The 26207-nt window shown below is 39.6% G+C and overlaps 1 protein-coding gene across 3 annotated transcripts in view; it reads left to right on the top strand.

The window, feature by feature from the left end:
* The first annotated feature begins 2797 nt into the window (after nt 1-2797).
* The window catches only part of YIPF4 (Yip1 domain family member 4), a 40192-nt gene continuing 16782 nt past the window's right edge, over nt 2798-26207 (top strand). For all 3 annotated transcript variants that reach the window (XM_068981376.1, XM_068981360.1, XM_068981367.1), the window contains exons 1-3: nt 2798-2939; nt 21446-21599; nt 23503-23674. In XM_068981376.1, coding sequence (XP_068837477.1) covers nt 2861-2939; nt 21446-21599; nt 23503-23674 — 405 coding nt within the window. In that variant the 5' untranslated portion in view covers nt 2798-2860. The remainder of the gene's footprint in view (nt 2940-21445; nt 21600-23502; nt 23675-26207) is intronic.

The following is a 26207-nucleotide window of genomic DNA, read 5'->3' as shown; positions in this document are numbered from 1 at the left end:
CTTAAAGAGATCTCTAGTCTTTCCCATTCTGTTCTTTTCCTCTATTTCTTTGCAATGATTGCTGAAAAAGGCTTTCTTATCGCTTCTTGCTATTCTTTGGAACTCTGCATTCAGATGCTTATATCTTTCCTTTTCTCCTTTGCTTTTCGCCTCTCTTCTTTTCACAGCTATTTGTAAGGCCTCCCCAGACAGCCATTTTGCTGTTTTGCATTTCTTTTCCATGGGGATGGTCTTGATCCCTGTCTCCTGTACAATGTCATGAACCTCATTCCATAGTTCATCAGGCACTCTATCTATCAGATCTAGTCCCTTAAATCTATTTCTCACTTCCACTATATATTCATAAGGGATTTGATGTAGGTCATATCTGAATGGTCTAGTGGTTTTCCCTATTTTCTTCAATTTGAGTCTGAATTTGGTAATAAGGAGTTCATGATCTGAGCCACAGTCAGCTCCTGGTCTTGTTTTTGTTGACTGTATAGAGCTTCTCCATCTTTGGCTGCAAAGAATATAATCAATCTGATTTCAGTGTTAACCATCTGGTGATGTCCAACATCTATTGGATCATACAAAAAGCAAGAGAATTCCAGAAAAACATCTACTACTACTTCATTGGCTATGTTAAAGTCTTTGACTGTGTGGATCACAACAAAATGTGGAAAATTCATAAGAGATGGGAATACCAGACGACCTGACCTGCCTCCTGAGATACCTGTATGCAGGTCAAGAAGCAACAGTTAAAACCAGACATGGACCAATGAACTGGTTCAAAATTGGTAATGGAGTACATCACAGCTGTGTATTATTACCCTGCTTATTTAACTTATATATGCAGGGTACATCATGCAAAATGCCAGTCTGGATGGCTCACAAGCTGGAATCAAGATTGCCAGGAGAAATATCAGCAAGCTCAGATATGCAGATGACACCACCCTTATGGCAGAAAGTGAAGAGGAACTAAAGATCCTCTTGACAAAAGTGAAAGAGGAAAGTGAAAAAGCTGGTTTAAAATTCAACATTCAAAAAACAAACATCATGGCATCTGGTTCCATCACTTCATGGCAAATAGATGAGGAAAAAGTGGAAGCAGATTTTATTTTCTTCAGTTCAGTTCAGTCACTTAGTCATGTGTGACTCTTTGTGACCCCATGAACTGCAGCATGCCAGGCTTCCCTGTCAATCACCAACTCCTAGAGCTTGCTCAAACTCATATCCATCGAGTTGGTGATGCCATTCAACCATCTCATCCTCTATCGTCCCCATCTCCTGCTGCCTTCAATCTTTCTATCAGGGTCTTTTCTAATGAGTCAGATTCTTCACATTAGGTGGCCAAAGTATTGGAGTTTTTTTGGGTTCCAAAATTACTGTAGACAGTGACTGCAGCCACAAAATTAAAAGACACTTGCTCCTTGGAAGAAAAGTTATGACAAACCTAGACAGTATATTAAAAAGCAGAGACATCACTTTGCTGACAAAGGTCTATACAGTCAAAGCTATGTTTTTTCCAGAAGTCATGTACAGATGTGAGAGTTGGATCATAAAGAAGGCTGAGCACCAAAGAATTGATGCTTTTGAACTGTGGTGCTGCAGAACTCTTGAGTGTCCCTTGGACAGCAAGATCAAACCAGTCATGCCTAAAAGAAGTCAACCCTGACTATTCATTGGAAGGACTGATGCTTAAGCTCCAATACCTAGCCACCTGATGGGAAAAGTGGACTCATTGGAAAAGACCCTGATGCTGGGAAAGATTGAAGGCAAAAAGTGAAAGGGGTGGCAGAGAATGAGATGGTTAGACAGCATCATGGACTCAATGGACATGAATTTGAGCAAACACTGGGAGATAGTGAAGAACAGGGGCGCCTGGCCATGCTGCAATTGATGGGGTTTTAAGAGTTGGGCATGACTTAGCAACTGAACAAGTTTGTCAGCAGACAAGACCTTGTGAAAACAGCACTGGACTAGAATTCAGAAGATTTAGGTGCTCTTGTGATTGTCTCCTTCCTTACCTTTCCAGGCTTCAATTGCCTCACTCACTGAGGAATGTGGTAGACCAGAGCCCTAATGTTTGAGTGGAAATTTACAACTTTTTTTTTTTTTTAAGTATCCAATCCAGCCCTTCATTTCACAGATGAGAAAAGTTAAGTCTTAAGGACCATATACAATTTAAGTCAAGATACTGGGGGAGAATGGATACATGTATGTGTATGGCTGAATCCCTTTGTTGTTCGCCTGAAACTACCACAACACTGTTAATTGGCTATACCCCAATACAAAATTAAAACGTTAATAAAAAAGAGAGGGAGATAAAATTAATATCTAAAGGAAAGGGAATCTAGGGATATTCCAGGGCTGATCTGTAAAAACACTCCCAATTCTCAAAATTTTTACTCCGCCCATTTAACAGAAGTAGAGAATATAAAGAAAAGCCGAAAGGCAGGAGACTTGACGGAAACAAATGAAAAAAGTGAGACGCCAGTTTTCCATGAATTACAGATGAACTTCCTGTCCCGGGTAAACTTCCGCAATCAACAAGAGGGAGAGCCAATCAGAACCTTTCTCCTGGAGCCAATGGAAGAGCAGATTACAAAGAGCCAATCACATCGGCGCTGTCACTGTTATGGTCCTGTCAGGGCGCCGGCGTCGTGGTTCCTGGGCGGTCGCCGCCGAGGACACTTCGGTGGGGACCTTTGGGGATAGCTTCGTGGCTAGCTGCGTTCGTCTCCGGCCTTGCTCCCAGCCTGCATCTCCCGGTTCGCGGGTCCCACCGTAGGGCGCGGGTGCGGGTCGGCGGCGCGGCGGCCTTGGGGCCTGGGCCCAGCCGCAGCCTCCTCCTCCGCCGCGGGCTCGAAGGGGCCACGAGATGCAGCCGCCGGGCCCGCCCCCGGCGTATACCCCCACTAACGGGGACTTCACCTTTGTCTCCTCAGCAGACGCGGAAGGTGAGACTGGGCCCCCGAAGGGCCCGTCACCCCGGGGGACGCCGGGCGGACACGACAGGGTCTTTCTGATGCCGAGGTGACTGTGGCCTGGTGGGTACGGACAGGAAGCTGACCTACGGGTGACTCGAGCCTGTGCGTTTGCCGGGCCTTCCGAGAGGGCCGAGTGGCCGAGGGTGGGGCGTGGGGAGCTTTCCAAGTGACTCGGTCGGCTTCTGGCTTTCCCCACACCATCTGGTGTCAGGTTTATTTGGCGGACTCCCCCACCTCGAGTGCACCCACGGGACCCCAAAATTTTGTTTCTAAAATGACTTGCTGTGACTCAGAAACGGATGGTTAGATTGGCCGGGACCGCTGTCAGAGAACGAGAATGAGGAAGGAGGGCTGTGTTGCTCTGTTGTTCATCAGTACATAACTTTTGCGTAGATGAGGCGTTGCAAGTACTCACCTCCCTCGAGGAGTTCGTGGGTTTTATGGAATCTAGTATTTTGCCTACGTCCGTAGATTTCCTCCTATTTCATGGTATTTGACAATGTTCAGAGAAGTAAACCCAGATGTGTTTGAAACTTCTTGTAATCCAGCCTAGTGTTCCCAGTAGGTTCTGTAGATTTTCGCCAGATACTGTTTTGAGGAAGCTAGAGAGATTTTTCTACAGTAGGGGAGAATTTGTTTTCCTCCTTTTCTGTGTACTTTACCAAACTCTTTGTAACAGAAATCTTTCTCTGCTCCTTTCGTTAGACTTTGTTAACCAGTAATTTTCCAGTGACGAGACTTACCTGTTCAATATGAAAAAAATAAAATTTTCTTAATTGTAGAAACTTCATCTTCGAGAAGGACATAGTGTGTTTCCTGAGAAGACTAGTTTTGTAATATTTAATTAATACAACTTGCTTTTCCTTTTTCTGTTTTGCTTTCCTCGTTTTTGTTTTATGAGTGTTATTTTTTTTTAAGTACTGTAATTTTGGCTATAATTTAAAATGTAAAACAAAAATTTTGTCATAGAGAACATAGCTGATACATTTAAATGTAATACCGAAATTTGGTGAAATATGGCCACCCAAAATAGTTTAATTTGTTACATCTACATTTGGTAGCCTAGTGTTTGGGGAGAAATAAGTGACCTTAATTTGCCAGACTTTAAGGAAAAAACTATGTCATTTAGTATCACAGCCTGCTTGTTCAAACTCATGTATCTGTGTTTATAGTTTTCATATCCTTTCTTCCCCCAGAAATTGCCTTTCTTAAATACACTGAAGAAATCTGATAATAATATAGCAAACTAATCCATTGACTCCATACATAAAACCAAGAAACCTGGAATAAGTAAAATCCATAAGGTTTATTCAAACTTGTCCACATATCCTCCGAGATTGTATAGACTCCCTGTATATCTAGGGAAACATAGGCAAAGATAGATATGTGTATAAAATTCTCATGTGTATAATCTTATACAGTTGGAATATGCAGACTATAAGCAAACGCCTGAGTTTTAGTGAACCTGAGGCTTAGAAAAGTTCAATAACCTCCACATGAAGGATCTGGAATTGAGAGCTAGTCTGTCTCCTCAGATTTCTTTACACTAAATCATGATGCAGCTTTCACATATTTTTGTAAGGTGGATATTGTATATAAAGTATATAATCCTGGATTTCCGTTGTGTCGTTACCAATTACTGTCCATGTGATATTGGGCAAATTACTATCTCTCTTAACCTCAGCTTTCATATACTTGAAATGAGAATGATGGTAGCCAAGTGCTCAAACATTTTGCAGATGCAAAGCAGTTAGTACATCTGGCAGAGTGAAATGCTCAGTACTTGTTAGCGGTGTTGTTGCTGCTTTGCATTTCATTATCAGCTGGCCCCACAATTATTTTCTGTTGTTCTCTAACATAAACATTCACGCTGTGACGCCAAGTCTTTTCTCTGGTTCCTAAGCATGCCATGTAAATTCTTGCTTTTCTGTTTTTATGTTTTTTGTCTAAACACGAATGTTTACAGCTTATAGATGTTTTCATGTATACTGTCCTAGATTCTGCTCAGGTCTCTTAATACTTATTGTTACTAACTGTACATGTTCTTTGTTCTAAAATGTGCTTTGATGTTTGTATCCATATATGTGTGTATCCTGGTCCTCATGCTTAGAATGAGGTTTCTCTTCCTTATACCAGGATGAAACCAAATATTCCTTCCTTGGTGAAACTTTGCTTAGCTGTTACTCAGAAACTTCCCTAATCTTTTCTGTATCCAGTACTTAGCACAGAACCCAGAATATAAACATCACAACATAATTGTTGGTTGAAGGAATAAATGATTTCTGCTTTCTTTTGTCTCATATGACATTGACATTTTTGTCTACAAAACTTAGCACATCTGGATGGTATAGCTAAGAACTTACTGGATTTAGAACCGGAAGACTTCAGTTAAAGTTCTGACTCTGACAGTAGCTCTGTGATATTGGCCAAATTACATAGCTCCTGTAAACTTACATTAAGTAAAATGAAAAGCACACTTATAAGAATATTGTGAAAACTGCTTAAGGTAATGTGTATAAAAGCAGGGTCCATAAGTACAAGTTATAAGAGCATAGGCTATGTATGGCCAGTAAATGAATAAATAAGTGAATAATGAAATCCAGACTGAATATTCAAGTCTGTGGTGTAAACCTACATCCAAAAGCAGTAATGAAATGCGTGTGTATAAATGCAAGAATGTAGAGGAGCCTGGCAGGTCCATAGGGTCACAAAAGAGTCAGAAGTGCTTAGCGACTGAACAGCAACAATGATACTGTTATACTGTAAAATATTATATAGAAGTCTTTAAAGCAACCCTTTGACTTTATTTTTTATCACACAAATCAATGATTCTTTGCTTGTTACATTTCCACAGATCAGCAACATTGGCATTGCTGGGCGCTAGTAATGCAGAATAATCTGCTTAATTGTAATATACATTTTGAGAAGATCATCCTTCAGTGATTCATGTAGCACATTAAAGCTTGAGAAGCTCTGATTTAGAATATTATGAAAGATCAGTCAGGAGAGGAAGACATTTTTTATAGCTGAAAGATCAGGGGCAATTTAAGAGAGGTAATATTTTGCCAAATTTTGAAAGATAAGTAATGTTTTTTTATGTACAATGAAGGGAGTATGTCTGTATGCGAGGGACTGCATATGAAGAAGCCCCTAACACCAAAAAAATGGCTTAATAAGAAAGGGATTTTCAAAAATTCATCATATATAATAAATACTATAAAAAGGAGGTTGAAAGGTAGAAGTGGTTAGGTGCAGGAAGGGATCAGGAGGTCTTCAGCGAAAGATGAGGTACAGTTTAAAGGAAAAGTTCTTCAGGTTGAAAAGAGGGAAGAACATTCTTTAAAAGCTGTGATGTTGTTGTTCAGTCACCAAATCGTGTCTGACTCTTTGAGACCTTGCTGCAGCACACCAGGCTTCCCTGTCTTTCACTATCCCCTGTAGTTTGCTCAGATTCATGTCCATTGAGTTGGTGATGCCATCCAACCATCTTATCCTCTGTTGCCCCCTTCTCCTCCTGCCCTCAGTCTTTCCCAGCCTCAGGGTCTTTTTCAGTGAGTAGGCTCTTTGTGTCCGGTGGCCAAAGTATTGAAGCTTCAGCTTCAGCATCAGTCCTTCAAGTGAAAATTCGGGGTTGATTTCCTTCAGGCTTGACTGGTTTGATCTCCCTGCTGTCTAAGGGACTTTAAAGAGTCTTCTCCAACACCACAGTTCAAAAGCATCAGTTCTTTGGCACTCAGCCTTCTTTATGATCCATCTCTCACATCCGTACATGACTTCTGGAGAAACCATAGCTTTGATTATATAGACCTTTGTCAGCAAAGTGATGTCTCTGCTTTTTAATATGCTAAGTTTGTCATAGCTTTTCTCCACAGAGCAAGTGTCTTTTAATTTCATGGTTACATTCACCATCCACAGTGATTGTGGAGCCCAAGAAAATAAAGTCTCTCACTGTTTCTGTTTTTTCCCCATCTATTAGCCATGAAGTGATGGGACCAGATGCCATGATCTTGGTTTTTTTGAATGTTGAATTTTAATCCAGCCTTTTCCCTCTCCTCTTTCACTTTGATCGCGGGTCTTTAATTCCTCTTCCCTTTCTGCCAGTAAGATGGTGTCATGTGCATATCTGAGCTTATTGGTATTTCTCCCAGCAGTCTTGATCCAGGCTTGTGATTCATCCAACCTGGCGTTTCAAATGATGCACTCTACATATAAGTTAAATAGGCAAGGTGACAGTATATAGCCTTGACATACTCCTTTCCCAATCTTGAACCAGTTTGTTGTTCCATGTCCAATTCTAACTGTTGCTTCTTGACTTGTATACAGGTTTCTCAGGAGGCAGATAAGATGGTCTGGTATTCCCATCTCTTAAGAATTTTCCAGTTTGTTGTGATCCACACAAAGGCTTTATCGTAGTTAATGAAGCAGAAGTAGATGTTTTTCTGGAATTCCCTTGCTTTTTGTATGATCCAGAGGATGTTGGCAGTTTGATCTCTGGTTCCTTTGGCTTTTCTAAATTCAGCTTGTACATCTGGAAGTTCTCAGTTCATGTACTGCTGAAGCCTAGCTTGAACGATTTGGAGTATAACCTTACTAGCATGCGAAATGAGCACAATTATCTGGTAGTTTGTGCATTATTTGACAGTGCCCTTCTTTGGGATTGGAATGAAAACTGACCTTTTCCAGTCCTGTGCCATTGCTGAATTTTCCAAATTTACTGGCATATTGAGTGCGGCACTTTAACAGTGTCATCTTTTAGGATTTTTAAATAGCTTAGCTGGAATTCTGTCCCTTCCACTAGCCTTGTTTGTAGTAATGCTACCTAAGGGCCACTTGACTTCTGACTCCTGGATATCAGGCTCTAAGTGAGTGACCACACCATCGTATTATCTGGGTCATTAAGACCTTTTTTTTTTTTTTTTTTTTAAATTTTAAAATCTTTAATTCTTACATGTGTTCCCAAACATGAACCCCCCTCCCACCTCCCTCCCCATAACATCTCTGTGGGTCATTCCCATGCACCAGCCCCAAGCATGCTGTATCCTGCATCAGACATAGACTGGCGATTCAATTCTTACATGATAGTATACATGATAGAATGCCATTCTCCCAAATCATCCCACCCTCTCCCTCTCCCTCTGAGTCCAAAAGTCCGTTATACACCGCTGTGTCTTTTTTCCTGTCTTGCATACAGGGTCGTCATTGCTATCTTTCTAAATTCCATATATATGTGTTAGTATACTGTATTGGTGTTTTTCTTTCTGGCTTACTTCACTCTGTAGAATCGGCTCCAGTTTCATCCATCTCATCAGAACTGATTCAAATGAATTCTTTTTAACGGCTGAGTAATACTCCATTGTGTACATGTACCAAAGCTTTCTTATCCATTCATCTGCTGATGGACATCTAGGTTGTTTCCATGTCCTGGCTATTATAAACAGTGCTGCGATGAACATTGGGGTACATGTGTCTCTTTCAATTCTGGTTTCCTCAGTGTGTATGCCCAGCAGTGGGATTGCTGGGTCATAAGGTAGTTCTATTTGCAATTTTTGCAAGTGGTTCTGGGAAAACTGGTCAACCACTTGTAAAAGAATGAAACTAGATCACTTTCTAACACCGCACACAAAAATAAACTCAAAATGGATTAAAGATCTAAATGTAAGACCAGAAACTATAAAACTCCTAGAGGAGAACATAGGCAAAACACTCTCAGACATAAATCACAGCAGGATCCTCTATGATCCACCTCCCAGAATTCTGGAAATAAAAGCAAAAATAAACAAATGGGATCTAATTAAAATTAAAAGCTTCTGCACAACAAAGGAAAATATACGCAAGGTGAAAAGACAGCCTTCTGAATGGGAGAAAATAATAGCAAATGAAGCAACTGACAAACAACTAATCTCAAAAATATACAAGCAACTTATGCAGCTCAATTCCAGAAAAATAAACGACCCAATCAAAAAATGGGCCAAAGAACTAAATAGACATTTCTCCAAAGAAGACATACGGATGGCTAACAAACACATGAAAAGATGCTCAACATCACTCATTATCAGAGAAATGCAAATCAAAACCACAATGAGGTACCACTTCACACCAGTCAGAATGGCTGCGATCCAAAAATCTGCAAGCAGTAAATGCTGGAGAGGGTGTGGAGAAAAGGGAACCCTCCTACACTGTTGGTGGGAATGCAAACTAGTACAGCCACTATGGAGAACAGTGTGGAGATTCCTTAAAAAATTGCAAAAAGACCTTTTTGTATAATTTTTCTGTGTGTTCTTGTCACTTCTTTTTAATCTCTTCTGCTTCTGTTAGGTCGTTACCGTTTCTGTCCTTTATCATGCTCATCCCTGCATGAAATGTTTCCTTGGTGTATCCAGTTTTCTTGAAGAGATCTGTAGTCTTTCCTATTCTGTTGTTTTCCTCTATTTCTTTGCATTGTTCATTTAAGGAGGCCTTTTTATCTCTCCTTGCTGTTCTCTGGAACTCTGCATTCAGTTGGGTATATCTTTCCATTTGTCCCTTGCTTTTTGCTTCTCTTCTTTCCTCAGCTGTGTGTAAAGCCTCCTCAGACAACCACTTTGCCTTCTTGGATTTGTTTTTCTTTGGGATGGTTTTGGTCACTGCCTCCTGTACAGTGTAACGCACCTCTGTCCATAGTTCTTCAGACACTGTCTCTCAAATCTCATCCCTTGAATCTATTAATCACCACTGTATAATCATAAGGGATTTGATTTAGGTCATACCTGATTGGCGGAAATAGCACCCCACTCCAGTACCCTTGCCTGGAAAATCCCATGGATGGAGAAGCCTGGTAGGCTACAGTCCATGGGGTCGCAAAGAGTTGGACATGACTGAGCGACTTCACTTTCACTTTGATTGGCCTAGTGGTCTTCCCTGCTTTCTTCAATTTAAGCCTGGGCTTTTTTTTGTTTTTTGTTTTTTCCTTTCAATTTTAACCTCTTCATTGATCACAGCCTTGTGATTATTGCAAAGGCAGTAATTGGCTGAGGCAGGCCCTGTATATTGCTTCCCAGGTGGCTCAGTGGTAAAAAAAAATCTGCCTGCCAATGAAGGAGATGCCAAGGGTTTGATCCCTGGGCTGAGACAATGCCCTGGAGTAGGAAATGGCAGCCCACTCCAGGATACTTGCCTGGAAAATTCCATGGACAGAGAAGTCTGACAGGCTACAGCCCATTGGGCCGCAAAGAGTCAGACATGACTGAGCGCAAGAGTCTGTGTATTTTATACCTCCCGATCTTCACAGACCTGAAACAACGCTGATTTATAGCTTGAGCTCCTTGGAGTTAGAAGCTGTGTTTTACTGTCTACCAGTATCATACCCACTGCCTAGCACAGCACCTGGTTCATAGCAGGAATTTAATAAATGTTTGATGACTACATTATACTTTTTGATTACGATAAGGCTGTTGTGCTACTAGAACTGAAGCCAACACAAATTGGACAGAAGTCCAGCACGTGATTGGAAAGGGGATGAACGAGACAGCTTAGCAAGAGGGATGGTCTAACCCACCAGTAACCATTTTTCTGCCCTCATGTTTTGCTACCCCTAAATATCTTTGTATTTATATCAAAACATCCATCTTTCTTCCAAATCTTAAAGGAAAAGTTTCTTCTTTTTCTAGGATAAGCCTCTGTATGCTTTTATTCCCATATCTTATTGCTTATTTTGGAGCTTTTCTTGCTCTTTGTTTTTCTCTGTAGCATTTTTTAAAATTTGTATTTCTACTCTTGTTTCTTCCGTCTCTGTCATGACTCCACAGGTCCCCTCCTAATTGACAGAATTCTTAATTAACTCGACTACTCCTGCTTTTCATTGCTTTCACAGCTAAACTATCTCTGTTCTTCCTACTTCCTCAGCATCCAGTAGTCCTTACTACTTTGCTGGATCTGTACTTGTTTCCTATCATCTACAGGTGGATCCTCAACAGTGTTTCCCAAACGGGAAAGGTAATTCCCAGAGTCTTTAAAACTGGGCCTTTCGTTAGCCTTGGTTGTCCATGCCTTTGTCTCTGCCCTTTGTTTTCCTTGGAATGATAGCTTTTTAATTTTAGTTTTTACTGAAGTGTGATTTGGTTTACGGTGCTCTGCCAGTCTCTCCTGCACAGCACAGTGACTCAGACACATGTGGACATTCTTTTTTAAGTATTCTTTTCCATGATGGTTTAGCACAGAAGACTGAATATAGTTCCCTGTGCTATATATAGGACCTTGTTGCTGATCCATCCTATATATAATAGTTTATATATGCTGATCCCAAACTCCCTGTCCTTGCCTCTCTCACTGCTGCCTTCTTGGCAACTGAAAGCCTCTTCTCTCTGTCAGTGAGTCAGTTTCTGTTTTGTAGATAGCTTCATTTGTGCCATGTTTCAGATTCCACATGTGAGTGATAATGTATGGTGTTTGTCTTTCTCTTTCTGACTGACGTCATTTAGTATGATAATCTCTAGTTGCACCCATGTTGCTGCAGATGGCATTACTGCGGGCTTTTTTATGGTTGTGCAGTATTCCATCTTATATGCATACCACTTCTTGATCCACGCCTCTGCTGACGGACGTTTCGGTCGTTACCGTGTTTTGGCTATTGTGAGTAGTGCTGCCATGAACATACGGGTGTGTGAATCTTCTTCAATTATAGTTTTGTCCGATATGTGCCCAGGAATGAGACTGCTGGATCATAGAGTAATTCTGTTTTTAGTTTTCTGAGGAAGCTTCACATAGTAGCTGCACCAGGTTACATTCCTACAAGCAGTATAGGAGGGTAACCTTATCTCCACACCCTCCCCAGCATTTGTTATTTGTGGACTTTTAATGATGGCCATTCTGACCAGCGTGAGGTGGTATGTCATTGTATTTCTGATTTGTATTTCTCTAATAATTAGTGATGTTGAGCATCTTTTCATGTGCCTGCTGGCCATCTGCATGTCTTCTTTGGAGAAATGTCAATTAAGGTCTTCTGCCCATTTTTCAGTTGGGTTGTTTGTTTTTTTGTTGTTGAGTTGTGTGAGCTGTTTGTATGTTTTGGAGATTAAGCCCTGGAAATATTTTCTCCCATCTTTGGAATGATTTCTTATTCCTTCTCTGCTCATCCACTTACCTCATGCCAGATTCAGGGTCTGCTTCCACATAGCCCTCCTGACCCCCTCTTTGATAACTTAGGCCTCTTTACTCCTCTGGCACCTATGATCTGTTGGCAGTAGGCCTTGTCTTTTACCTAGGGAAGAGTGTGTTTTACAGTACTAGTAGGATTTTGTATCATTTTCAACTCTCTAAAAAGAAACCCTGTACTCATTTTCAGTTACTCCTTTCCCTCCCTGTGTTCCAGTCCCTGGTAACCACTAATCTACTTTCTTTTTTTTTCTCCTAATGTACTTTCTGACTCTAGAGATTTGCCTATTGTTGATATTTCATGTAAATAGAATAATACAATATGTGACCTTTGTGTCTTTTTTTTTTTCACTCAGCTTAATCCTTTCAATCTTTGTTCATGTTACAGTATGTGTAACTCATTCCTTTTCTGGCTGAATAGTAGTCCATTGTTTGGATATATGATCAATTGGGTTTTAAACTCTTCGAAGTATCTTACTTCTTTATATCACTCTCAGGGCTTATAGAAATAAGTAAGCCATAAATATTTATCGGTGGATTACCTAACCAATGTTGAAAATGAGGCAAGTACTAAAGAGAAAATGAGTTAATGTTTGTGATACAGTTCCTCTTGCCAAAGTCCAGAAACTTGTCTCCAGTCTCTCTTTCACCTTCTCATAGTCCGTTGATCATCCAGTTATTGCAGAATAGCTCCATTGCCTTAGTTCAAGTCCTTTCCGTTTCTCTTCTCTGTTCTTTACTGACAATACTTCCTCCTCAACCTCTCCCCCCTTAAATCAGTCCTCCATAGTCTAGCTAAAATTATGTTTATTGTTGTTGTTTAGTCGCTAAGTCATGTCTGACTCTGTTCGACCCCATGGACTGTAGCCTGCCAGACTCCTCTGTTCATGGAATTTCCCAGACAAGAATACTGGAATAAGTTGCCATTTCCTGCTTCAAGGATGTGTTTACAGAGTGCAAATATAATTTTGTATATCTGCTTTATTAAAACCCTCTAATGTCTCTTCCTTAAAAATTTTTTTTTCGTGCCTGTGCTGGGTTTTTGTTGCTGCAGGGGCTTTAGTTGCAGTGAGCAGGGGCTACTTTCTGGTTATGGTGCATGGGCTTCTTGTCGCAGTGGCTTCTCTTGGTGGGGCGTGGGCTCAAGGGCGCACAAGCTTCAGTAGTTGCAGCAAGTGGGCTCAGTAGTTGTGACACATGGGCTGAGTTGCTCCACAGCACGTGGGATCTTCTTGGACCAGAGATCAAACCCATTTCCTGCTTTGGCAGGCAGATTCTTTACCACTGAGCCACCAGGAAAGCCCTAATGTCTTTTCTTAATATAGCTTCTATTGAAAATTTAATACATTCCAGTTCATTAGATACATGGTTTATTTTTCATGTTATTGCAGGTTACAGTGTTACCAAAATACACTGCAGAATGACAAAAGTCTTCTTTCCTTTAACTTTCAGTTTTGAAACTGAGCTTGCAACTTCAACATTCTTATTACTTTCTTTCAAGATCTGTGCTGCTATGTGCCCTCCCATTAATTAATTCATCCAACCTGCACACATTTGTTGGCTGCTTACTATGGACCAGGCTCTGTAACAGGTATTGGAGTTAACGTGTTCAAAACAAAAGGACAAGAAACACACTTAGCTTCTCCCATCAGAGAACTTAGAGACATTAACCAAATAATCACACAAATATATTATTATAAACAATAAGTGCTGTGGAGGAAAAGCCAAGGGGACTATGAAAGGAATGTTATCTAGTCAGGGAAATCATGGAAAATTTACTAAATAAGTATACCATAGAATTGAAGAATGGGTTGCATTTAATTATCTGAAGTTGGAGGAAACAACCAGATACAGAGTCCCTAAGGTTAAAGGGATCTTCGTTCATTCAGAAAACTGAGCGGCTTAATATGCCTGGAACATAGGGTCACGGTGGGGCGGGAGACAGAAAATTGTTCTGAAGAAGTGGATAGGGCATGTGGAGATTATTAGATTTAGCTGAAAAAGCAATGGGAGGCCACCAAAGGATTTTAGAGAGTGAAAGATTTGCATTCAAGAAAGGTCGTCCTGACTGTAGTGAGAATGGATTGAAAGAAGAATAATTAGGGAAAGCAGTTAGCAGACCATTATAGTCATGCAGGCAGGAGATGATCGTTTGCACTAGATTGGTGCTGGTGGTAGAAATGGAGAAAAGTGGGCAGGTTCAAAAAATATTTAGAGATAAAAGTGATAGAATTTAGTGGTGGTTGAATGGTGCAGGAAGCATGTGAATGAAGGAAACTGTCAAGGATAATTAGACTTCTTTCTGGTTTACAATGCTGGATAGGATAGTGGTACTATTCACTGAAATAAGAAGCTAGAGGAAGACATTATCCAGAATTCACTTTTGGAATATTGAGTTTTAGATGCTTTTGAAATAGCTACAGTGTGAAGCTGACATGTTAAACTGACAGTTGATTAAAGTCTACAGAAGAGAACTGGGCTCAGTATATTGCCTTTTGAGCTCAACCTCCTCAACGTTTCTACCCCATTATGGTCTGAATAGTTGTGTCCCCCCAAATTCATATGTTTAAATTCTAATGCCCAGTGATGAAGTTAGGAAGTGGAGCCTTTGGGAGGTACTGAGATCATGAGGATGGAGCTCTCATGAATGAGATTTGTGCTCTTGTAAAAAAGATTCTAGAGCTCCCTACCCACTTCTGCCATGTGGATGCACAAGGAGAAGTCAGCCAGCTAGAAGAGAGCCCTTACTGAACATGCTGACACCTTGTTTAGCCTTCCAACCTCCAGGATTGTGAGAAACAAATTTCTGTTGTTTACAAGCCACAGTCTATGGTATTTCGTTATAGCAGCCTAAACAGACTAAGACCCTCCTATATAAAAACAATACAGCTCTTAGGACATGATTGTGATCAGTAATTTGCAGACATATGATGCAGTAATTTTTGTATTAATATGCTCTTTTTGAGTAAACAGCAATTTTCTGTTAATCTGTTAAGGTAACTATTTAGCCTACTTTGTCTGATATTCCCCCTCTCCAGAAAAGATATCATCTCTAATACAATTTAGTGGTGTTGATAGAGGAATCTTTAGTTTTACCTTTTAAAAAATTTCCTACTTTCCTATTTTTAAAAACATTATATCCATGTAGGTATTATCACAAATATCCTTTATACAGTATGCTCATGAAACACAGTATATGATATATAATGGGTGCAAGAATTAGCTTTCCTTTCCTGTTTGAAAATGACTCAACCTTTCTTGGGGAGGGAAAAAAGGTAGTTATGCAAGATTTACCTTTTAAAAAAATTCATGTTTATTTTCATAAGTTTTAAATTTGTAAGGTACTAGACAAATCTACGGAGAAGGCGATGGCACCCCACTCCAGTACTCTTGCCTGGAAACTCATGGACGGAGGCGCCTGGTAGGCTGCAGTCTGTGGGGTCGCAAAGAGTCAGACACGACTGAGTGACTTCCCTTTCACTTTTCACTTTCATGCATTGGAGCAGGAAATGGCAACCCACTCCGGCGTTCTTGCCTGGAGAATCCCAGGGATGGGGGAGCCTGGTGGGCTGCCATCTATGGGGTCGCACAGAGTCGGACACGACTGAAGTGACTTAGCAGCAGCAGCAGACAAATCTAAAATGCGGTAAAATTGCATAGAACTGTACGCACGTACAGGGCTTCCCTGGTGGCTCAGTGGTAAAGACTCTGCCTGCCAGTGCTAGTGACGTGGGTTTGATCCCTGGGTCGGGAATATCCCCTGGAAAAGAAAATGGCAACCCACTCTAGATTCTTGCCTGGGAAATCCCATGGACAAAGGAGCCTGGTGGTGAAAGTCTGACTTGCAAAAAAGTTGGATGTGACTTATCAACTAAACAGCAACAACAAATACATATAGAAACACAAATAAGTGCGCTTTAAACTGGTAAAATCTGAATAAATTGTATTGACTGCTTCGGTGTCAGTGTCCTGGTTTTGATAGTGATGTAATGGTGCCATTGGGGGAAAAACAGGGTGACGGGCACATCAGACCTTACTTCCTGTGGAGCTATGATTATTCCAGAGTAGGAGATAAAAGATGCATAAAGCAAGTGAAATACATTTCTGTTAGCTAATTGATTTATCTAACGGAAACGTGGTACAGTGGAGAAGGGAATGAATGGCAAACCACGTCGGCATTTTTGCCTTGAGAACCCCATGAGCAGTATGAAAAGGCTGATATGACACTGGAAGATGAGCCCCCCAGGTTAGTAGGTGCCCAGTATGCTACTGGAGAAGAGTGGAGAAATGGCTCTAGAGGGAATAAAGAGTCTGAGCCAAAGCAGAAGCAACGCCCAGTTTTGGATGTGTTTGGTGGTGAAAGTAAAGTCTGATGCTATAAAGAACAGTATTGCATAGGAACCCAGAGTGTTAGGTTCATGAATGAATTGGTCAAACAGGAGATGGTAAGCATGAATATTGACATTTTAGGAATCAGTGAACTAAAATGGACTGGAATGGGTGAGTTTAATTCAGATGACCATTATGTCTACTACTATGGGCAAGAATCCCTTAGAAGAAATGGAGTAGCCCTCATAGTCAACAAAGAGAGTCTGAAATGCAGTACTTGGGTACAGTCTTTCTCTGGGGTCACAAAGAGTTGGATACAGCTGAGTGATTGAACAGCAACAGCTGGTTTGCCAACATGAAATTTAATTTTTCTAAAGGTAGGTTCAGGAGATTTAATTTCTTTTAATTAATATTATGTGCAATATGAAAATTAACTAATAGTATCAAACAGTAAGAGCTTCCCTGATGGCTCAGACAGTAAAGCACCTGCCTGCGATGTGCGAGACCCAGGTTCAATCCCTGGGTGGGGAATATTCCCTCGAGAAGGAAATGGCAACCCACTCCAGTACTCTTGCCTCAAATAGTAAAGCTACTAAAATTGTAAACCAAAATGATATGAATGAAAATATTACCTAGGACATAATTTTATACAAGGCTTTAAAATTTTTTCTTATGGAGTAATATAATCAAGCTCCAATATAGGTCTATTGTTGCTGTTGTTTCTAAGTTGTGCCCAACTGTTTGCCACCCCATGGCCTGTAGCCTGCCAGCCTTTCTGTCTGTGGGATTTCCAAGGCAGGAGTAATGGAGTGGTTCCCATTTCCTTCTCCAGGGCATCTTCCTAACCAGGGATTGAACCTTTCTCCTGCATTACAGGCAGATTCTTTAGCACTGAGCTACTTGGGAAGTCTGCTGCTGCTGCTGCTGCTAAGTCGCTTCAGTCGTGTCCGACTCTGTGCGACCCTATAGACGGGCAGGCCACTAGGCTCCTCTATCCCTGGGATTCTCCAGGCAAAAATACTGGAGTGGGCTGCCATTGCTATTATAAAACCATTATGTACTTGGTTGGTTTCTTGAGCTCTTTCATTGAACTATATGTGCATTAAAATGTTTTTATAACTAAAATGAAACAGTGGAATTTATCCCTTAAGTGTGAAACATGTGCTTGTTTTATTTTGCTGCACAGATAGTCCATTCTGGTTTAGATTTAAGCTCACATGGATTTCATTTCATTTTCATTCAAATAAAATGGAGTAATTTTTTTGTTCTTGATCTTGTTGCTTGTTAAGTAAGAAAATGCTTATTCACATATATAAGAAGTTGGCAAGTACCAACAAAATATTCATGTTCATTGCAGTCTACTCTTCTTTCATAAAATTAGAACTTTGGGGCAGATCAGCAGTAAATTTCATCCTGAATATACCATCATACTACACTGACCAAATTCTTCAAAGTAAAGTTCTCAGGCTGAGTAGAAGGTTCAGAGAAAGGATTCCTCAACCCAACTTGAATTGAATTGAAAAGGAGGGAGAAGTACCATTAAATTTTGTTCTGCCATTTTTCCAGGTGGCTTTCAATAAAATTTGAAACGTATTGATATTCTTCTTCACTCTGAGCCCAGACAAGCAAAGGAAACTTTTTTGAGATTTCTTTCAAAGATTATTTCCTCTTAAATCCACTTATATTTATTATTATCCTTGTTGTTTTTTTACTTAGAAAATGACAAGAATGTTATAGTGTAGTAAGAGAGAATTGGGGCTTCCCAGGTGGCTCACTGGTAAAGAATCTGCCTTCCAAGCAAGTTTGATCCCTGGGCTGGGAATATCCTCTGGAGAAGGAAATGGCACCCACTCCAGTATTCTTGGGTGGGAAATCCCATGGACAGAGGAGCCTGATGGTCTACAGTCCATGGGGTTGCAAAGAGTCAGGCATGACTTAGGGACTAAATAACAACAAAGAAAGAATTAATTTTAAATGAGTGCATTATAATTCTGGTAGATGTGCTCAGTCATTCAGTGGAGTCCAACTCTTTGCAGCCCCATAGGCTGTAGTCTTTCAGGCTCCTATGCCCATGGAATTTTCCAGACAAGAATACTGGAGTGGGGTGCCATTGCCTACTTCAGGGGGTCTTCCCGAACCCGTGTCCCTGTGTATCCTGCATTGGCAGGCAGATTCTTTACCACTAGCACCACCTAGGAAGCCCTGTAATTCTGGATACCTATGCTGGAGTTGATCAAGCTAGCTTCTTTCTGTTCTGGTTTAATGCAAGACAGCTGTGCTCCTGGAGCAATTTGGAATATTTCTCATTGTTTTCCGATGTATTTTATGTGCTAGCTTGCTCATGTTTTAGGATAACTACTGAGTTTTTTATTTTTAACTTTTCTGTTGCTTTTTTTGTACTCACATCTACTTGTATCTTGGGAGAACTGAGTGATGTGTCAAACTGCTGTTTCTAGCATTGTCCTGTATGTGTCCATGATGTTTTTCTACATTGCCTAGAATGGAAAACACTACCAAATTGTAAGCTAAAGGTGCCTTTTTGAGGCTGTGCATCCATGCTATGAAAAACTACTAAGCATATACAATTGTTTCTCACAGCACTCCTTAGCTCTAGGATTTATATAGCTTTTTTTTTTTGGTTTAGAAAAGGACTTTAAGTGCAGTCTTTCCAAGAGGCCAGGAAACAGTTGTTAAGGTCCTTTCCTGTCTCATAATTCCAAAACCTTTCATGTCACTGTTGTACTAATGACTTCCTGATCTAAATCATCTTCTTGTTAAAGCAAAAAACAAAACAAAACACTCTTTGTACCTGTTGGAAGTAGAATTTTAGTTAAATTTCAACTCTTTCATCTTCATCTCAGAGTAAGATGAAGCAGAAAGTAATTTTGAAAGAGTATTTTAATCAAAAGATTCTATGGCAGCATCTACAGAGACTATTTTTTAAGCATAAGCAGGGAAGGACAGTGCATTCAAAAGTACTTGGGTTTTATCTCTAGCTGAATAAACTCCCATTTAAAAGCTTCTTAGAGTCATATAGTGTTAAACATGGAAAGAACTTTGAATAGGAAACTGGAGACCAGAAGCGTTAATAATTTGCTGTATTAATTAGTAGCTAAGTTAGAACTTAGCTTCAGAATACAAACTTTATTATGATTAATTGCAGGAGTTGTCAGAACCAGATAATTGCAGGAATTGTCAGAACCAGAAATATCATGAATGCATAAAATATATGTAGATGTACAGAATATGTGTTAATCACCTTTTTATGTAATCGTTAAGTCTTTTGGTCAACAGTAGGCTGTTAGAGGTTAAGTTTCGGGGGAGTCAAAATTATACATGTATCTTTGACGGAAGGTGGCACCCATGATCCCCACACTATTCCCATAATTGAGCCCCTCAGTGATTAAAGTTTTAAGTCAGATTTTTAAAATAGCATTTTTCAAAAGCTAACCTAGAAAATTTAAGGTGATGTGCAAAATTAAGCTCTTCTTTTTACTGTAAATGGTCTCCAGGGAAGGAGAGTCTGTGTTGAGTGTTCTGGCTTGCTATTGCCAAAATTGTTTTTTGATGGACCACTCCAGTCTTGTGACTAGGTAGCAGCATTGATGATTGTTTACTAGTGCATGATGTTTGGTCCTACAAATGTGTTTTTCAGTTAGTTCCTTTATGACCCCAGGCAAGTCCTTCCCTAGTCCCATTTTTTTTTTTGACCAGAACATGTGATACATGTACTGCTGTGATTATCTGTAACCTCTGAGGCACTGGTACAGACTGTGAGTGGATTTATTTTGTTATGTAGATAAACAGGATCTCTTGACTGCTTTTTAGAATTTACCCAAATTGCCAAAACTAAAGATAAAGGATGTAATTATATAAAGAAAAAAAGTTAGCTGAAATATCAGGGAACTCTTACTACTTAGATTTATCCAGAACTAAGCATTAATATATAAAGTACTTAGCATAGATAGTTGATGATTTAAAAAAAAAGAAAAGAAGTACATGAAAAAGTAGGAGAAATTATCTGTGGTTTTCCTTTAGCAAATAATAATATCTGTTGGTTTACATATATAAATATGCAGTGCCTTTAAAAAGAATGTATGTAGTCACTTTGTTCTGAAGCACATAATGTACATAATGATGGAAATTCAAAATGATATCCTGTTGGGAATTCCCTGGTAGTCCAGTGATTAGGACTTGATGCTTTTGCTTCCAGAGTCAGGGTTCAATCTCTGGTAGGGGAACTAAGATCCTACAAGCCTTGAGGTGTGGCCCAAACCAAACCAACCAATGTACCAAACAACAACAAAAAAAATGATATCCTATAATATATTTATTTTTCTATATCTTCCATTTAAAATTTAAAGTTACCATTAACAAGTCTAGATTCTGGTACAAGGTTAGCTAATTAGATGTGAAATCTTTCATATGTCTTCACTACTCTGATTTTCATTTTTTGTAAAAATAAAAGTGAATGTATCTATTGGTGAAAAAATAAATTGAACTGAGTAACTTCTAAAGATTTTATTGGTTTATTCAGTGATTCATGAATTGGGCAGCATCCCATTTAGCAGATGGAAGGGAGCTTTGAGGGGCTGTACGAAATGAAAGACTTTAAGCAGAAGGAAGCAGGGAAAGGAAGTTGTATTAGCTGGAAGTGGGTTAGTTATGGCAAAGTCACTTTCCTTTAGGAGATTGCAGTGTCTTTCAAGCAGATTACCTCACTCACGATGACCAGGTGATTTCTGACTCCCTAGTTTTAAGATTCTGTTTCTGGGAGAAGCCAAAACTGTAATTCATTTTTGCTTTGATGACACGGGACTTAGCATAAGTGACTCCCATTTTGTGTTTGTTGTCTTGTTTTTAATACTAGCAACTATAAAATATGAAAATTACATGCACTAGCAGGTGTTCATACTTAGAGATCTTCAAATGACAATTTTTAGTTGAATATTTGCTTATGTTGGTTAAGATCCACACATTTTACCTTGATTTAGAGTTTTGTCATCTTTTCTCCTAAGATCTCAGTGGTTCAATAGCACCCCCAGATGTCAAGTTAAACCTTGGTGGAGATTTTATCAAAGAATCTACAGCCACAACATTTCTGAGACAAAGAGGATATGGCTGGCTTTTGGAAGTTGAAGATGATGACCCTGAAGATAACAAGCCACTCTTGTATGTAAAAATAATATATATTTTTTGGATTTTAGAGCTGGTCTGTGAAATGATTATATTCTTTCATATTATTTAAGACAGGTATGGAAAACCTTAACCTTTTTGGTCAAAAGTTTCAGCTATTTTCAGTTTTGCTAGTACATTTGACCTTTGAACTACTGAGGTTTGAACTGTGTAGGTCTACTTATACATGGATTATTTTCAGCACTTGTACTGGAAAATTTTTTTCAGATTTGCAGTAGTGCAAAAAAAACTCGCAGGTGAACTGTGTAGCCTAGAAATATCATGAATGCATAAAATATAGATGTGCAGAATATGTGTTAATCAACTTTTTATGTAATTGCTAAGTCTTCTGGTCAACAGTAGGCTATTAGCAGTTAAGTTTTGGGGGAGTCACAATTATACATGTATCTTTGATGGAGGGTGGCACCCATAATCCCCACACTGTTCAAGGTCACCTGTAATTAGTAAAACTGGAATAATGAATAATATTTTTAACTCATTGAAAATTACGTTTAAGACAAACTAAGAATTCCCAAAAGATTACCTCTCCAAACTCTCTCCTGTATAGCAGTTCTCAAGCTACCCCTGGGAGGACTACAGGGATAGTTTCACCTTCTTCATAGTACTTGAAGATTTTTAAGCGATTATGTATCCCTTGAGCTCCCAGGTGACGCTAGTAGTAAAGAACTCCCCTGCCAGTTGCAGGAGATGTAAGAGACATTCAATCCCTAGGTTGGGAAGATCCCCTGGAGGAGGGCATGGCAACTCACTCTAGTTTTCTTGCCTGGAGAATCCCCATGGACGGAGGAGCCTGGCGGGCTATAGTCCATAGGGTCGCAGAGTCAGACACGACTGAAGCAACTTAGCACATGTAAAGAATCAATAGCATGCATATGTATCACTTAGGGGGGAAAAGTGAAGAATTTAACAGTTTGAAAAGAAGAACCTGCTGCTGCTGCTAAGTTGCTTCAGTCGTGTCTGACTCTCTGCTACCCCACAGACGCAGCTCGCCAGGCTCCTCTATCCCTGGAGTTCTCCAGGCAAGAATACTGGAGTGGTTTGCCATTTACCTCTCCAATATATGCATGCATGCTAAGTTGCTTCAGTTGTGTCCGACTCTGTGCGACCCATTGGATAGCAGCCCACCAGGCTCCTCTGCCCATGGGATTCTCTTGACAAGAATACTGGAGTGGGTTGCTATTTCCTTCTCCCCTAAGAACAACCTATAGCATTGTAAAATCAAGGCATTACCAGGTTATTCTCTGTAGTAATTATTGGTAGATCAAGTACTAAGAACATTCTGTTTCTTAATGTTAATATACTGAATTTCATCAAATCTAAGATGTTATAGATTATAAGATGCAGTTATTTTACATTTATTAATAAAAGAGAAAAAGTGGCTAAGACAGCATAAAGCTAGAACATTAAAGGGCTATCTTATCTCCTTATTGTAAGGATAAAGGAGAAATGATCAACCATGCAAAAAGGGAAAGCAAGGAAGTTTGCTTGTCTGTTTGGCACTGGGTGAAGTGTTGGAAGAAAAAGTTCCTATGAGAATATAGACTTGCAGACTATGGTTCCAAAAATTCTCAAGAGAAGAATTTTATTTAAAGTCTCAAATTGGTAGTGCCTGGAGGAGACTGGCAAAAGGAAAAGCAGATCTTGGAAGCACTTGTCCTCACGCCAGACTGACAACAATTGTTAAGACACCAGCTATTGTCAGATGTATCCCAACTTTAGAGATGTTGAAAATGTACATCTTGGAAATGTACTTCAAATGCAAATGTTTTGTTGACCTGTGGAGACTACTGTTATATTTAAACTTTTCTTAAATTCTTCTACAACTGGCTCAATATTCAAAAGTATGTGCCTTCTAAGAATTCTCATTTTAAAATTATAGGGAAGAATTGGATATTGATCTAAAGGATATTTACTACAAAATTCGATGTGTTTTGATGCCAATGCCATCACTTGGTTTTAATAGACAAGTGGTGAGAGACAATCCTGACTTCTGGGGTCCTCTGGCTGTTGTTCTTTTCTTTTCCATGATATCATTATATGGACAGTTTAGGGTAAGTACATCTTCCTTTACACAAATTCTAAATAGTTTAGAGTTTTAAAATTTAAAATAACAAATATTAACTGTAGTACTTCATTATGTTTGAAAAATGCTATAGCTTTACCCATTATTTCTCACTTTTCCATCCCTACAACTGTTCTTAAATAAGTGGGAGGTTCCTTGGATTAATGGCTTGCAAACTGTTCTACATCATCATTCACATGAAAAGTATTAGTATTTATATGGCAAATGGGTAAGTGGTTGGGACTGTTCGCAGCTGCCCATGCCCTTTCTGGTTTTCCATAAGAATAAATAATTGAAAAAAAACAATACTCATGTTTTTACCTTTTATTCATTTTTAGTTCTGTTTTTTAAAATAAACTTTTTAATGATGACAGGAATTCCATCAGTATTCATTTTTACCATGTCCCATTCTCAGAGGCCTTATCTGTATCATCAAAACACAGTATATACACATCACTCCCTCATCTTTAGTTTAAGGCTTTAGGGGAGTAAAAAATAATTCTTTATCACAGAGTGATTTGGAAATAAATTAGTTTCCTTTTGTTCTATAATACATTTCTGTAAGTTTAGTGACATAATGCAGATTTATTCTTTGACAGTTCTCAAAGTCAGAAATCCAAGCTGAGTGTTAAAGGGCTAGAATCAAAATGTCCGCAGGGCTAGTTCCTCTGGAGGCTCCAGGACAGTCTGTTGCTTGCCTCTTTCCAAGTCAGAGGCTGCAGCGTTGCTTGACTTCTGGTTGCATCACTGCAATCTCCATTGTCACATTGTCTTCACTGCTGTAGTCAGATATCCTTCTGCCTCCTTTCCTAAAGGACATTTGTGATTAAATTTGTGCTTACTCGATAATTGAGTATTCTCTCCATAGCAGAATCCTTAATGTTATGTAACACTAGTCCTATTAATATTTACCTTGAATCAATTTATATCAAGTATTATGTTGCAGACAAGCACCATTGAAGAAGTTGAATGGAGGTTCTGGTCTCTTGCCTACCACCAACCCTTCATGCAGAGCATCTCTAAGTGAATTTTAGCTATATAATCTTTCATTTGAATGCAGGGTTCTAAGGCTAAAAACAGAAAATTCTTACCTCCATAGAATGTTTCTTAACTTGAATTTGTTTAATATTTTCTCATGCTGGATTGAGGTAGTACATTCCTGGCAGGAATATCAAAGAAGTGACATTGTGCCCTTCTCTACATACTATTAGGCATTACATGATGCTGATATGTCTTATTCCTAGTGCTATTATTGTTGATCACTTGGTAAGGCAAGGGGGTGGTATCTGCCCAATTCCTCCACTGTAAAGTTGCTATTTTTCCCTTTTTAATATAATAAATGTCTTGTGGAGATACTTTGTGACTAGGCAAGCACTCTGTTTCTCATCAAATTTTAGCCCACTAATTTTAGCTTCTAGTGATGGCTCTTCTTTCAATAATTATTACTATATTGTTTACTGAATATGATTTTCCTCCTTTCTTCCACATGGATTTATTAGTATTCTCTTTGGAACAGCTATTCTTTCTTTGTCATTACTTACTTATCTTTGTTAGTATAGACAGATACTTACTTTACTTTGTGGACTATCAGTTCAATTCAGATCAGTTCAGTCGCTCAGTCGTGTGTCCGACTCTTTGCGACCCCATGAATTGCAGCACACCAGGCCTCCTTGTCCATCACCAACTCCCAGAGTTCACTCAAATTCACCATCCATCGAGTCGGTGATGCCATCCAGCCATCTCATCCATGTCATCTCCTTCTCCTCCTGCCCCCAATCCCTCCCAGCATCAGAGTCTTTTCCAGTGAGTCAACTCTTCCCATGAGGTGGCCAAAGTACTGGAGTTTCAGCTTTAGCATCATTCCTTCCAAAGAACACCCAGGACTGATCTCCTTCAGAATGGATTGGTTGGATCTCCTTGCAGTCCAAGGGACTCTCAAGAGTCTTCTCCAACACCACAGTTCAAACGCATCAATTCTTCGGTGCTCAGCCTTCTTCACAGTCCAACTCTCATATTCATACATGACCACTGGAAAAACCATAGGCTTGACTAGACGGACCTTTATTGGCAAAGTAATGTCTCTGCTTTTGAATATGCTATCTAGGTTGGTCATAACTTTCCTTCCAAGGAGTAAGCGTCCTTTAATTTCATGGCTGCAGTCACCATCTGCAGTGATTTTGGAGCTCCCCAAAATAAAGTCAGCCACTGTTTTCACTGTTTCCCCATCTATTTGCCATGAAGTGATGGGACCAGATGCCATGATCTTAGTTTTCTAAATGTTTAGCTTTAAGCCAACTTTTTCACTCTCCTCTTTCACTTTCATCAAGAGGCATTTTTTAGTTCCTCTTCACTTTATGCCACAAGGGTGGTGTCATCTGCATATCTGAAGTTACTGTTATTTCTCCTGGCAATCTTGATTCCAGCTTGTGCTTCATCCAGCCCAGCGTTTCTCATGATGTACTCTGCATATAAGTTAAATAAACAGGATGACAATATACAGCCTTGCTGCTGCTGCTGCTGCT

The sequence above is a fragment of the Capricornis sumatraensis genome, chromosome 1 (genome assembly GCF_032405125.1).
Source record: "Capricornis sumatraensis isolate serow.1 chromosome 1, serow.2, whole genome shotgun sequence".
Lineage (NCBI taxonomy): Eukaryota > Metazoa > Chordata > Mammalia > Artiodactyla > Bovidae > Capricornis > Capricornis sumatraensis.
Note: the sequence above shows the minus strand (reverse complement) of the source record. Positions and strands in the feature narration are given on the sequence as shown.